A 14,968-nucleotide genomic window follows, 5' to 3' on the forward strand; every position below is an offset into this window, starting at 1 on the left:
ATTAAATATTTTATTTCAGGCCATACGCACGTTATATTTTCAAGAATAAAAACTTCTTTGGGAGAAGCAGACTCTACTCAGAATTACCATTTTGGTTGTAATGAGATGAATGTTTTCCACAGAATTACACTAACTTCTAGCTATATTTTCTCTGTCTTGAGCTCAATACCTTCATGTCTTCTAGGAGTTAGGCTGTGATAAAGTTATGCCATGACATCTGTTATATCGTTCTTAATTTATTTTTATCATATTCTTTATTATGGGCCTTTTCTTTCTTTGGATGAACAGATCTAATTTTGCAGAGACATGCTTTGTAGATATTCAGTTATCTTTCATATGCAACTTTCCAAATGGAAAAAAAAATTAAAAAAAAACCCAACCACACAAACAAAACCATTGCATCTTTGCCGCTGTCTTTTGATGTCCCTCACATTTGCCTATGGTCTTCCTGGAAGGAGAATAATGCAATCAGTTTATTTATTTCCTAAAGCACCTCAGAAATATTTTTCCTTTCCCACCTTAACACTGTCACATTGCTATCTCTAGTTGTCTTGCTGATAAGAAAGTAATACCTGAGCCAAGATCTGAGCAGGAGTAAGCCAGGTGCCGGGTCGTGGGAGATATATACCGTAGGTGGGTGCACCTCTAAAGGTGAGGAAGAGTCTAGTATTTTTAAGCAAATGGACAATGGCCAGGGTGGATGGGGTACAGCCCAGCAAGGGGCCAGTGATTCCACAGAAGGTTCCATAAATGGGCAGAATCTTGTAGACCTCCCAAAGATGCGAGTCTATTCCAGTAAAATGGGAAGTAACTGAAAGGTGATCTATCTGATGTTAAGAGATCATTCTGGTTGCCGTGTGGGTAATGGGCTAGAGAGAGCAAGGGTAGCAGCAGAAAGGCCAGTTAGGAACTCTGGTTTCACACGGGCGAGCGGTGCCCTAGCATGCGGTAGGAGCGTGGAAAGCAGAAAGAGAAATGGATGGAGTTTAGAAACCTGGCTCGGTGATGGGCTTAATGAGTTAGGGGACCAGGATAAGGAAGAGGAAGGCGCTGAGTATGACCGTGGGCTTCTCTGCCTTGAGTGCCTGGAAGGAGAGAGGGGTGATTTTACGAAGATATCCGCAGAGCAGAGGTTTGGGTTTTGACATGTTAAGACTGACTCCCCCGTGTGATAGACAACTATCAAGTAGAGTTGGTGATAAAATCCTAAAGCTCCCAAATGAGGTCAGGGCTGGAGGTACAAACCTGTGAACCACGGACATCTTCATGGACCGTATTTGCAGCAATGGGAATGGACAAGGTTACCCAGAGAATAGGCAATCCTTTAGCAACACTTAAAGACTTTATTCTGAAGAGTCTGCTCCCTCTTATAGCTACAACCAGAGATCAAGGGGAGCTCATTTGCTACCTTCACAGCTTTGTTCTATAGCAGGCTCTTTCTGAAAAATTATCTTCCTTTTTTCATTCCCCCACGCCCCGTTTTAGAATGAAAAGAGTTAAAAAAGACGATGTCAATGCAAATTTCTGAAAGAAAAGTTTTAAGGGAAAGGATGTAATTTGCATTAAAAATAAAAACAAAGGAGAACAAAAAGTCCCATGATAAAGCTAAAGAGAAAGTTTATGAAAATAATTCTTGGGCGCCTGGGTGGCTCAGTTGGTTAAGCGACTGCCTTCAGCTCAGGTCATGATCCCAGGGTCCTGGGATCGAGTCCCGCATCGGGCTCCCTGCTCTGCGGGGAGCCTGCTTTTCCCTCTCCCACTCCCCCTGCTTGTGTTCCCTCTCTCGCTGTGTCTCTCTCTGTCAAATAAATAAATAAAATCTTTAAAAAAAAATAATTCTTAACCATTTCCTTTTTACTCATACTCTTTCTTCCAGCCAAGTCCTATCACTCTAACTCTCCTATGTGTAGGAGCTTTGTTTTTCCATTCTGTAAATATTTGCTTTACCCATTGTGTATGTGTGTATGTGTGTATTTGTATGTTTATGGTTGTGTATACATATATAATTATATATACACACATAATCAGTCTTTTCCTTGAATTTATGCTTATTCATGGCAAATGAAATGTAAGCTCCTAGAGAGGCTGGCATAATATATCAATCAGTAGCTATTCAATAAATATTGCTGCCTGCCAAGGATATAAGAAGCTACATAAATATGTTGGATATAATGATCCCCTACATTTATTTTTTCGTGCACTCATTCCAAGTTTTGAAGTCAACCTTTACTCTAGGAACTCTAGCCCTGTATATTTTGCTATTTTCCAGATTTGGGACTCTCAACTGTGGTAATTAATTAATCTATTGTTTTATTATCCTGGTTAAAAATGTTTAGGTAGATGTGGTGTCCACTTTTAATGTGCTAAAACTGTATGACTCTGCTTTATAAAATCCTATATATTACTCACTAATTGTGCAAAGATCTCTGCTAACACATTTGTAGATAAAGGCACAGCAGTTCATGAATTTGTTAGGAATTCACTGTATCATAATTCTGTGCAATTCAGAACTTGGTCTACAGGAAAGAGATCACTCCAACATATGTTAAAGGCTTTGTCACTTGCTTATTACTCAATCTTGGAATTTTAAAATGGCGGTGTTTGGTAAGAAAATCCAACATGACAAAATCCTACGCGTAACCTTGGAATAGAATAGTCTACTTTGGCCATGTTGAGTCTCCATCCCCCAAAATAAAAGGGAATTGCTGCAGACCATGAATTAATGATTTTCTTTCTCTGAAATAAATGCCAAATAGGCTCTAAGCTGCATTCTAGCAAAAGCGAAGCATAATTTTTACTTCATTTACTAAAGAAAATAATAAATTTCTTTTTGAGCATAATACAATCATAACAGTAAGTCACAGAGAGGTCTAGTTGTTCACGTGAGCTCTGAAAGGGCAGTCAGAAACACAACAACATCATAGGACCCTCAGTTGCCACTGCTGTAAGTTTCTAATCTAGTTCCACATATTAGGAAAACTTTGTTATTGGTATTTTGAATAAATTTTTATTTGTTAACCTTTTATTAGATTTTTTTAGTCATTTTCAGCAACAGTGATCCCCTCTCATGCTGATCCAATAAAATGAGCTGATGGAAACATGAGCTATTTGGAAGTATTAGCACAGGGACAGCCATACCAATGGATGCAGAGAAAAAAATTACTAACTTCATGCTAAGCTTTAGCCATAATAATCAGAGAATCATACTTGATAGGACAATATTGCTGACATTCTTGTTTAAAAAGCATACAAGGAACTCCGACCACAGGACAATGCGTATTAGATTACTGCCTGTTTGCAGGACAGAAGCCAAGCTATAAGCATGTAACAAAAGAGGTGCAGGAGAAAGGATTCTGTTTTGCTGGGAAATTTTCAAAAGCAGAAGAGTAGCACAAAGGAAATACCTTAAGATCTCGCCTTTCCAGATGCAAAAGTTCAGCCCCTCTGATGTCATGACGGATGAAGATTTCTTTGTACTCTCCCAAATTGAGCAGATCCAGCCAAGCAGCAACTTCCTCTGTGCCCCATTTTTGAACTACCAAAGTTAAGAGCAAAACCCCCTTAATTTCTACATGCTCAATGCATTACAAAGCAAAGGTTGGCCAAAGAAGATGCAAAACAGAGTACAGCGGCAGTGCTAGCAAAGGGAAAGGTTAAAGGTGTTGTTTCGACAAAACTCCCATTTCGCTTTTTCCCCCATGCAGGTTACAGACTCTCAATCAACACAGAGATATGACTATGCAGGGATGTTCACTGCTGTGCATGGTGCCTTGAGCTTTAGCTCCATTTCCTCTCCAAGCCGCCCCAACTACACAATCTAAATAGCCCAAGATCTAAATAAGCTCTGACGACTTCCTTTAGACCGTATATGAAACTAGTTCTAACTGAAGTAGCTACAAGTGCTGATGAAAATTGAAAATCTGACATGGGCTTCCGAATATCACACAGACGTCGGCTCCAGGTCTGGCTGAATTCAAGGGATGCCTTTATTGATTCCGTTACGGTTCGTAATTATAATTATTGACAATGATAGCACTAAATGTGTTGTTAGCTCACCTTAATGTCTTCTGAAAACTGTCAGTACTGCTAAGATGAGGTGGACTGTTACTTTTCAATATGTATCATCATTGTTTTATACATTTTATTTGACATTGATTAGCTTAATTCAAATTTATTTATTTGCCATACTTGGTTTTAAAATGCCCTTCAGTGGCTGCTCTACAATTGTCAAAAATCAGGTCATATATCACTTTTTTAAAAGGAGACAGCTCACTTGGAAGGATTATAAAATGATTTGATCGTGCAAGGCACCTATTGCCATCTACACAGAACTTGAAGAAGCCTCAGCACCACTGCAGCATTAAAATTACTTCCTAGGGGAAGGGGGAAAGGGAACCAGACCAACACCACCACAGTTAAATCTTCGCTTGAGAATGCAAGTGTCACTGGGGGCTGTCACGACTGAGGGGCTGAAACCGTGTAGGAAGTCCTTGAAACAGGAGAAAGACAATGCGTAACTTTAGGTGGAAAAATCAATTATTTAGCAAGTTAAAGGAGTAAATGGAAGTTTCAACATGCCATTCATCAAAATGAGCTAGATTTTGAACTTTGAAGAAGAAAAACAAGTTACACACCACTGATGCCTTGAATTGTTGTTACGCAGGACACAGGACCATCTAAACAGACGCACTGACGTCCACTGAACAGAGTAGAAGCCCATCAGCGACCACCTTGTTTTCTTGTGTGCTTCGTTGCTAAAGACTCCTACTGGTTGGGGGACTTATTTTAGGTGTGACATGATTTGCTTTATTGTGGTAAAATGAACATAAAATAAAATTCACCATTTTAACCATTCTATGGTGTTTACTACCTCCATAATGTGCAAGGGTCACCACAAATAATTCCAGAACATTTTTATCGCCTCGATGACATCGCTTTAATGAGTCATCTTTTCCACAGGGTTTTACTTTCCCTTCCAGTGCAGATCACCTACCAGGCTGTGAACTTGTCTTCTGCTTCTGAACCTTTTCCTTTTTAAATTTTGGCACGATACGAAAGACTGTGCTTCTGCTGTTTCTCTTGGTGCAATCCATGGGGGGCTCCTGTTCGAGTGGGGCAAGAAAAGGAATTTGCTCAGGACGTTAGGAGAAGAAAAACTCACCCCGATCTTAAAGCCAACGCGGGAACGGGTTATAAGCACAACACACCGTTGAAGCCGTGGCTTGTTAACAATTAAAGTGCATGATGCTACGTACTCCTTGAAAATGTACTGATTCCCGTGTGGTACCTTTGTTCACAGAAAAGCCTTTGCTCGCTTGTTCAAGAGCAGCACATTTGAAAGTGGTATTCAAAATGCATTCTCCCTTGAATATCTCTTGTTCAAATCTGATTGTCATAACGTCTGCATTTATAAAGAAACAGGCCACATTTCACATACCGCATCTTCGTTTGGGTGTAAGATATAATAAAGCCAAGGGATCTCCGTTAACTTCTGCAGCTCCACCTCCACAGAATGTAAGGCATTAGACACGCGTTCCTCGTGCGGGGATTCTAACTGCTGTTCGCCAGCAAATTTTAAAAAACACAAAATAAAATAAGGCTCAGTGACCAATCTCAAACAGGAGAAATTCATTTTATTTTGACAACGAACATCCTCATCTCTTATTAGGCTAGGCTAGGTTATTGTTGTTGGTAAGATACAGGAATACAGGAAAAAAAGAAAAGACTATTTTCTATTGAGCTTATTTAAAAAAAAAGAAAAACCTGGATAAATTTATCCGTACTTTCCAAAGATAAGATAAGTAGCTAGTGTGACTTTAATAATGTCACAGAAAAAAAGTATCGCTTTTGGTGGTTTTCTTTCTCCCTTTTTTCTTTTTCTTTCTTTTTCTTTTTCTTTCTTTCTTTCTTTCTTTCTTTCTTTCTTTCTTTCTTTCTTTCTTTCTTTTTTTGTAAATTCTTTCCTCTCTCCCTCCCTTCCAATCCATGCGTCCATCTGCCCAGTCTGCCTGCTTGCTAGTAAGTAATCTCGCTATTCTACTTCTCTGTGGCAAAAATCCTTCCGATTTCCATGGGCCGCTATGTAAGCAAATAACACTATTTTAAAAATTGGTCAAAAACGTGTCCCATCATAAGAACTGCTTGGCACAGAAATCTCCTGGAGAATTAAAATAATAAGTTTAAGGGGAAAAACAAAAACCCCACGAATCTCAGAAAAATTTGTGATGAAAAGCTGTTGTAAAAATCAGGGCAAAAGCAAAACGCTGAATGGTTTGAAATCTGGAAGAGGGTTTGGAAACTTTAAGGAGAATTTAACCGGTCACTTATTATCCATTCATTTGGGGCAGCTATTAAAAAGCACTTAGAAATTCAATAGTAAAGGTGAAATAAACACTGTTACATGTAGAAGAGGAAGGGTCCTGGCTTTGTTACTAACTATGCAACCAAGGGAAGGCTGACTGATGGTAGGAGTCTTAGTTTCTTCCTTAATAAATAGTAGAAAGTGACCAGATTATTTCTAAGGTCTATTCCAGAGAATCAATCCTTTCATAAATTACTTTAAGATTGTAGAGGATCTATATACAGGTTTGCAGAATTTTAAACTGAAAGTTCAGCGAAATTGTTCCTGTTATTTATTATGGTCGTTTTTTTCTCCTTGGTTATTCAAGGTATTTACCATTTCTAGTAGTTAATAAAAATATGGAGATTCTCCACCTTGTCATGTAAAATTTACTCCTTTCCTCTGAGTCTAAGAATACACGTCTTATGAAATTGATAAAATGGTATTGCATATTCATTCTAGAAGCAAAATAAAGTGTAAGCCTTAGTTGATCTCGAATATGACTGACACTGTATTTTGACATCAATATGGTCAAAGGTTTTGAAAAAATTCACCGGTATACATTTTAAACCATACACCCATATTAGACAATGACAGAAGTAGATCGAAATGATTAAGAGTCTGTGTGGGTTGTTCTATATGAACATAATATAATTGATAAATACTAACCAACTAACACTCAGTGGGTGCTTTCAGTGTAGAGAGCTAAAACACAGAACAAGTTATGCTTCTAGTTGTTGTCAGTCAGGAGTTATCTTTTGTATTTCAAATAAGACAAAAAATACATGTCCTTCACATAAAAATTGGGACCAAAGCCACAGCTCACTGGATTTCACTGGACTGATTTTAGAAGAGCAACAAGAAGACTCTAGTTAATAACAAAGGTGCCAAGAATTGGCAAAATGTTCCATTGGTTTTATCAAAAAAGGTAATCAATGTGTCTTCGTAAAAGTTTTTCTTCAGGGCCATAGCATAGGCAGCCACGTCCTGCCCCAAGGAAGTTGTACTACTTCAGCTTCCTCTGGAGATGGGTAAGAGCCACGGGTGTCATTCATCCTTGAAGCTTCTCTTCTCAAAGTAAAAGATGCTCCAAGGATGGTACCCTTCTGGACCCCAATCAAACTCCAAGCACAGTCACTTTGTTAGCTAGACTGTGACACACCTCCTATTTTCCCACTATGCCGGATACTATGACTTTTACTACCACTTTATTTTCCAAAGCAAGAGATAAAATTACAGTCAAGAGGAATGTTGTAAGATCATCACGGATCAGTTCATCAGAATCGTGACAAGGAAGAAAAAATAGCTAACGCATCATAATGCATCAGGCTTTCTACACAGTTACAGCAGCGCGTGTGAATAACCCACAATCGAACACTAGGTGGCGAGAAGACCCAATATTCTAGAACGTTTGAAACTGGTGAGAGAATAAAAGGCTGACAAGGAAGACTCCAGGCAAACCAAACAGGACATCTGTGGACTTCTAGCACTTGAGGTCCACTGACTGTGGTCAAATTCAGACCTGCCCGAAACTTCATTTCCAGCACCAATCTGAGTTAATCTAGAGATAGGGCTAGCTCTTGAATTTAGTTCTTGAAACATCGAGTCTTAGAAAGTGCTGCCCTTTAAGCGCATCTAAAAACCATACCAATCATATTTCAAATGTTAATTTCAGGAACAAAACCGATGATTTCCTCTACCTCTCTGCAATCAGGAAGCAATGGGTTCCTGAGGAATGCCTGCTACACTTCATAAGGCTCAAGTCTCTCAAAGCTGACTGGGGAGAACTGTACTGCATAAAAACCTGATGGCAGCTATGAGGGGAAACCTCTACTCCTGTTAGCCCGCACCATAACTCCCCGGTGTAGCCATGCATTTTCTCGAAGGCAAAAGCCAGGTAAAAGGGAAGCCCTAAGGATGGAGGCCAGGAGGCTGCTTCTGCATTAGAATCTGATGAATGAATGCATGCTCCCTAATAAAGCTGAGGCCCACACATGGATCGTCATTCTTGTGTTACCAGTCATCTCTTCCTTACCAAAGGAACCCTGCCCACTAGCAAAGATTCTGTTTCATTATATAATGCCTTCACATTGATGGCTATTTCAGTGGCAGTGTCTCTCGTAAGACTCTAGAAAAAAAAAAACAACACATCAAAGACAAGTAGTTCTGTATTAAGTTGGGATTCAATCATCAGCAAATACTTTACATTTTATTCTTCCCATAAATTCACATCACACATATTTTTACAACTCTACCCCAATTCTATTATAATTGAACAATTTCACACCCGTGCCCTGACTATAGTCACACACTTAGGACCACATCTCCTGCATACAAACATGTGGATGCTTGCAACAACATATACGTGTTCCCATAAAACAGTTTAGTCAAAGAAAATTATGCCTTATCAGATAATGGGGCATTATCAGATCATAATCAGTTCTATCCACTGACTTTCACTCCCAGAAGTTCCAACCAGACTGTTTTTTAGACTTTTACCTTGAGGAAGCAGCACTTATCTATCAATTTAGGTAACTTCCACTGAATAATTAAAGGAATGAAAAAATGCTATGAGTTTTCTCTACGCTACAGCCTTGTACCATGTATCACATTTCAAGAGAGCTGTATCCTTTCCCTTCTTTTTTTAACACCTACGTTAAAAAAATTATAGATGTTACAAAATTGTAGCATCTACATTAAAAAGTTTACCCACTTTACCAGTTTCATAGAACAAAATGAAGTGAGAATAACTTCTGTACACAGCTTTGACATTGAATGAACATTTCTAATAAAACGCATGGTATGTAGTTTGCCCTACATCAGGGTGCAGGGGAGAAGGTGAAAGAAAGAACAAGAAGGGATGGTGGTAGCTCGAAGGAGAAGAAGTGCAAGGAAGGTGGCAAGGCGACAAGTGATTGAAAGAGAAATGGGGAAAAAAATGAAGAGATTTTTAAAGGAATGGAATGGAATGGAAAAATGGCAGGAAAAGAAAAATGAAAATGTGGCCACTAATTCATCATAAGCTTCTGGCAGGCACTCCTACAGACTGTCTAATGCTTTTTCAAAGGGCATGGCACATGTTATAGCATTGAAATATATGTGTAATACATAACAGTCTGTGGAATGAGAATTTACCATTAGCTCCTCACCTCTGGGAAGCGTGGGTTGGCTTTATTCAGTGCGTGGGAGCATGCATTCACAGCATGGGCCAGTTCTTGCTCCAAGAGACAATGGATCGTGGCTGCATCACAGATCCTGAAAGCAAAAATGAGGCAGGTGAACAAAAAAAATTTGAGCATCGCTGATTTTTCTGAAGTGTAGAAATGGTAGAATCAGACAATTCGGAAAAAAAAAAGATTAGGGGATATTTTTAAATGAGTTCAACTCAATTATGAATAACAAAGGGTAGATTTACAAAATACAAACCCCACTGTAACAAAGAATGTGAAACCAAAAATCTTTATAGGAAAAGTTAGGCTTAGAATCACAGATAAACACAGTGAGGTACTATTTGGAAGAACAAAATATAGTAACACTTCATTTTGAAGTATCATTGGCAAGTGAGATGGGGCCCAAATGTAGAGAGCAGAAACTTAATCTTTTATTCATTGAAACTTCAATCAGGAACAAATAAAACAGAGTAGGAGAAGAACATTGCCATATTTAGCATATATACACTAAGTGCTTTACATACATTATCTAATTTAATATTCACAACTTAAAAGGTAACTGTGATTAATTTTCTCCACTTTATAAGAGCGTGAGGGCTGGAGAGATTCGGTAAGTATACAAAGCTAATAAGTAATAGAGCCAGGATTTGAATCTATGTCTATCAGCTCCAAAGTCTGTTGTGCCACAGTCCTCTGGAATCTAAACATTTAAGAATATCCTGAACAAACAGGATCCTGGAGCTCACTAAGGCCAAAGAAGAAAAAAGGAAAAGTTCCACCAATTGCTAGAAGATGATGTAAAGTTTGCGGATGAGCAAGAAGGCAAAACTATGCAAATCCTTTTTGCTTCTGACATCTACAAGGAGAATGATCTTCACACTAGAAAGGGTAAAACAAGAAAAGAGACTAGGCCTATATTGTTGAATCAAGAGTAAAGGAAGAGAGCTTAATTCTTAAAGATCATACAATTGATATCCAAGCCACAAAGGAATTTGCAAATGTCATCTCAATATTTCTACCAATAACCTTGAGAAATCATAAAGAATGGGTTATTTATCAGAAGAATAGAGGTGGGTAATGTTACTCTAATTTTCAAAAAAAGGAAAAGAAATAAATCAATTTCAGATCAATATTTCCAATTGCCTACTAAAATTTCCTCCCAGATATTTATTTCTTTTTTTTTTAAGATTTATTTATTTATTTGAGAGAAAGAGAGAGCATGTGAGCATGAGGGGGGGTTGCAGAGGCAGACTCCTGGCTGAGTGCAGAGCCTGCCATGGGGCTCTATCTCACGACCCTGAAATCATGATGTGAACCGAAACCAAGAGTCAGATGCTTAACTGACTGAGCCACCCAGGTACCCCTCCTCCTAGATATTTCTAATGTAGTTTAAATTCTGGAAGTCCAACACGGAGCCTGTCATTTTCCCTCTCAAACCTACTTTCCCTCCTGAATCCTATGGTTCCATCAAAGGTTCCATAATCCATCCAGCCATTCACCAGAACCTGAGGGTCGTCCTGTCTCCTAATTCAGGTCATTCAGCAATTTTAGATAATAATCAATCTTAAGTCTCTCTTCTTCTTTCCATCTCTCCTACCTCAATCCGTTGTTCCCTATCAGGACCATTCCAAGAATGTTCACCCTAACCTTGCTTTGCTGTCTTGCAAACAATGCTACACATTGCTTCCAGGAATGTCCTGGTAAGACCTGGCCCCTCTTCCCTTCTCCATCCACATTTCCTACTCTCTCACATACACCATGCCATCACCAGTTCCCTGAGATTTCCTAAAAGTACTATTCACTCACACTCCTCTGGGCCTCTGCCCAGGCTTCTTCCCATGTTTAGAATGTTCCTTCCCTTACTCTTCCATCAAGACTTGGCTGAGAGATCACCTTTTCCAGGCAGCCCTCCCTTACTTTCTTGGCCTCCTGTGTGTATCCACAGCACCCCCACTGAGCCCTGTGATAGCACTCTGGCCACACGTTTCCCTTCTGCTACCCTGCCAGCAAATTAAGGAAAGGGACTACAACCCAGCCATTTTGGCATCCCCACTGCTTAATATGGTGGTTGGCATGCAGAAAAGACTCAGAATTATTTGTTGACTACTGAATGAATAAGTTCTGAAAATAGATGAGTGAGCCTGATTTTCATCTTTTGCAAAATTAAAAAAAACACATATGGGGAACCACATTAGGTTGACCAAAAGCAAGTCTGGCCAGCCTTCACTTCCCTTTTTTTGATAAGGTTATTTGGTTAGTTGACAGGAAGTTAATTTAGGAAGTATATTTGATTTCAAGGGAGATAATACAGAAAGTATATTTTGGTTTCAAGAAAATGCTGCAGTTCTATTTTTAATTTTCTGAAAAACCTCCATACTATTTTCCATAATTTGTTAATTAGCTTGATTATGGTCATTGTTTTACAATGTGTACATATATCAAATTATCATGTGTACACCTTGTACATATATATAAGTGATTTTATTTGTCAATTATTCCTCAATAAAGCTGGAAAAGAAGCAAAAATAACAGAAGTTGTTTATAGTACCCTAAAATGAATCTCTCTGTGGATAAGTTCTTGCACTTAGCTAACTACTCATTTTTCTTACCTTGCTTCTAAGCGTCTCTGTATCTTGCAGTTATCATACTTTATTCTAATTCTGAATGTTGGTCTCCAGCTGTAGGGAGTTCATATCTTTTCTCTCACATCTCTAACATCTAGTACATTCTAGGTTTCCAAAAATATTTAAAGAGCTTTGTTTTCCTTCTTTTCTTTTTCAACATTTTTATCAGTGACCAGATGAAGGTGTGGTAGGAATAGCTACCATACACAGAACACCTATGCCAGACGTGATGTGCTAATAAGTTTCTTACATGGTGGTCTCATTTAGCCTTCACAATGACCTACAGAGTTAGCTCTTATTATCTCCATTTGGTAGAGAAGATTTAGGTGAAGAGGGGATAAGAAACTTGTCCATGGTTGTCCTCCCTTCCCCCAACAAAGTTTACTCCTGGTAATAGTGATTTTTATCTGTTTCACACTCCCAGAACTTGTGTTTTCATCTCTTCCCTTTCTGTCTACTAAAATGAATTCCTGTGTGGTTTCCCAATCTCTGGATATGTCTTTGGAAACTGATTCTCAGACTTTTCCCACCCAAATTTCCTTGGGAGCAGGGTTAATATTTATATTTCCTTCTACATTCCAGAAGAATTTAATTAATAATTATAAGGTAACATATACATAAGTAGTAGAGTGTAAAGACTGTGTAGAACTGGGGAAATAAGCAATAACAGAAAGAGCACCCTGCTGTGGTAGGGTAAGTTAGGCAAGCTCTCTACTGCGTTTCAGGAAGTCCAAGGTCTGTTCTGCAGAGAACACAGGTGTGTGTGTGTGTGTGTGTGTGTGTGTGTGTGTGTGTGTGTGTTGGAAAGGGTTTAATTGAGGCATAGATGAGGCAACAAATGAGGAAGGAAAGTAAATGCATCTCTTTTAGATACCCCCAAACAACCGACATTATGTATCAAAACTAAAAAACAAAATTGGCCAAGACCAGAGTTCTCCTCCCCTAAAGCAAGCAGGGCCACCATACCTAGTAATGAGCTCCTCTGCAGCCTGGGAGCATAACTGCATTTGGGACACCTCTTCTGTTGCCAAGTCAACGGCATGCTGGATGTACAAATGGGTTCGAAGAACTGGTTTACCGGAATCACACTTCTGTTTATCTTCCCAAGATTTCAGAGTGCTTTCAAAAGCCTATTTAACATCAATATTGCAAGGAATTGTTAGTTTGGAACTCTGAGACCCACAGAAGAGAGTATTTAAATGTTACATGAATGACTTTGAAACGATTGCTTTTTTCCTAATCTGAAGCTTCATTAAAGAAATCATAAGATACAAAAAAGCTATTTTAAAATTTCCCAGTGTTATCATAACAAATAAGTAATGTAATCAGTGATGAGGAGTGAATCACTGAAAAGTTTTAAGAAAGACAGCTTCAATTTAGGCTTCAATCTGTACTTTAAACCCATCATAGACAAGATGGGTATTGGCAGTCTTATTTATTGTAAGTGTGACCTTAATTAAAACATATTCTGGAAAAGGCAGAACTATGGAGATAGGGGTTGAGGTAAGAGAGGGAGTGATGGATAGATGGAGCACAAGGAATTTTTAGGGTAGTGAAACTACCCTGTATGATACTATAATGGTGGATATAAGCGATTATATATTTCTAAAAAAACATAAAATGTACAACATGAAGAGTAAACTATGACCTTTAATTAATAATTATCAATATTGGCTCATCAACTATAATAAATGTACCACACTAATACAAGATGTTAATAATAAGGGACTGTATGTCAGTGAGGTAAGGAGGTATGTGGAAATAGAATTAGAATTCTCTGTATTTTCTACTCAATTTCTCTGTAAACCTAAAAAAATAATAAAAATATAGTCTATTAAGTTTTTTTTTCTTTTTAGAGAGAGAGTGCACACATATGCGCATTACGAGCCAGGGTGGGGAAAGGGGGAGAGGGAGAGAAAGAGAGAGAATCCCAAACAGGCTCCAAGCTCAGTGTGGAGCCCTATGCGGGGCTTGGATCTCACAACCTTGAGATCATGACCTGAGCAGAAATCAAGAGTTGGCATTTAACTGACTGAGCCACCCAGGTGCCCGTAGTCTATTAACTTTTTAAAAAACTAAATACTTGTTCATATTTAAAACCACAATGACCTAAATGTCAGATTTAAGAGACAATTTAAATATCTTTCCTTGGTTTCTATTTTTCATAACAACTGAATTTTTTTTTAAAGTAGGCTCTACCCCCGGCGTGGAGTCCAACTCATGGCTTGAACTCACCACTCTGAGATAGAGACCTGAGCTGAGATCAAGAATCAGACACTTAACTGACCGAGCCACCCAGGTGCCCCCAGAACAGTTTAATGTTTTTAAAAGGCTTGATAAAAATCTAGAAGAATTTTTTTTTTTTTACATACCCTGTCCCTTGTTAGCATCTGAGCTCTGTTTTTGTGCACAATTTTGATAATTCCTGGAGGCTGAACCCATGCTTCACCATCCACCTGCACTGGGACTCCCTCATCGCCAAATATAGTGATTTTTACCGTACGGCACTGAAATAAAACAAGTCATTTTAGAGAGCAAATCGCCCCGAGAAACTGACAATCTGCATTCAAGCCTGACTTTTAGTGCATTCAGTGGAATGGAATGCATCTTTTTCCACATGTCATGACACAGTAACAACTGACATGACAAGAAAGTTAACATTTTTTTAAAAGATTTTATTTATTTATTTGACAGAAAGATAGAGAGAGAGCACAAGTAGGCAGAGTGGCAGGCAGAGGGAGAGGGAGAAGCACGCTCCCTGCTGAGCAGGGAGCCCGATGCAGGGCTCGATCCCAGGATCCTGGGATCATGACCAGAGCCGAAGGCAGTCGCTT

At 38.8% G+C, this 14,968-nt stretch overlaps 1 protein-coding gene across 1 annotated transcript in view; it reads right to left on the reverse strand.

The window, feature by feature from the left end:
• Positions 1 to 14,968, reverse strand: part of DGKH (diacylglycerol kinase eta) — a 168,197-nt gene that overhangs the window by 14,865 nt on the left and 138,364 nt on the right. The window contains exons 19-25 of the mRNA XM_081815508.1: positions 14,507 to 14,641; positions 13,101 to 13,264; positions 9,490 to 9,595; positions 8,376 to 8,468; positions 5,438 to 5,557; positions 4,994 to 5,102; positions 3,405 to 3,535 (exon numbers count right to left, since the gene is read on the reverse strand). Of these exons, the coding sequence (XP_081671634.1) occupies positions 3,405 to 3,535; positions 4,994 to 5,102; positions 5,438 to 5,557; positions 8,376 to 8,468; positions 9,490 to 9,595; positions 13,101 to 13,264; positions 14,507 to 14,641 (858 nt within the window). The remainder of the gene's footprint in view (positions 1 to 3,404; positions 3,536 to 4,993; positions 5,103 to 5,437; positions 5,558 to 8,375; positions 8,469 to 9,489; positions 9,596 to 13,100; positions 13,265 to 14,506; positions 14,642 to 14,968) is intronic.

Source organism: Leptonychotes weddellii, chromosome 3 (genome assembly GCF_054177405.1).
Source record: "Leptonychotes weddellii isolate Sample4059 chromosome 3, ASM5417740v2, whole genome shotgun sequence".
In the NCBI taxonomy this organism is placed as follows: Eukaryota; Metazoa; Chordata; class Mammalia; order Carnivora; family Phocidae; genus Leptonychotes; species Leptonychotes weddellii.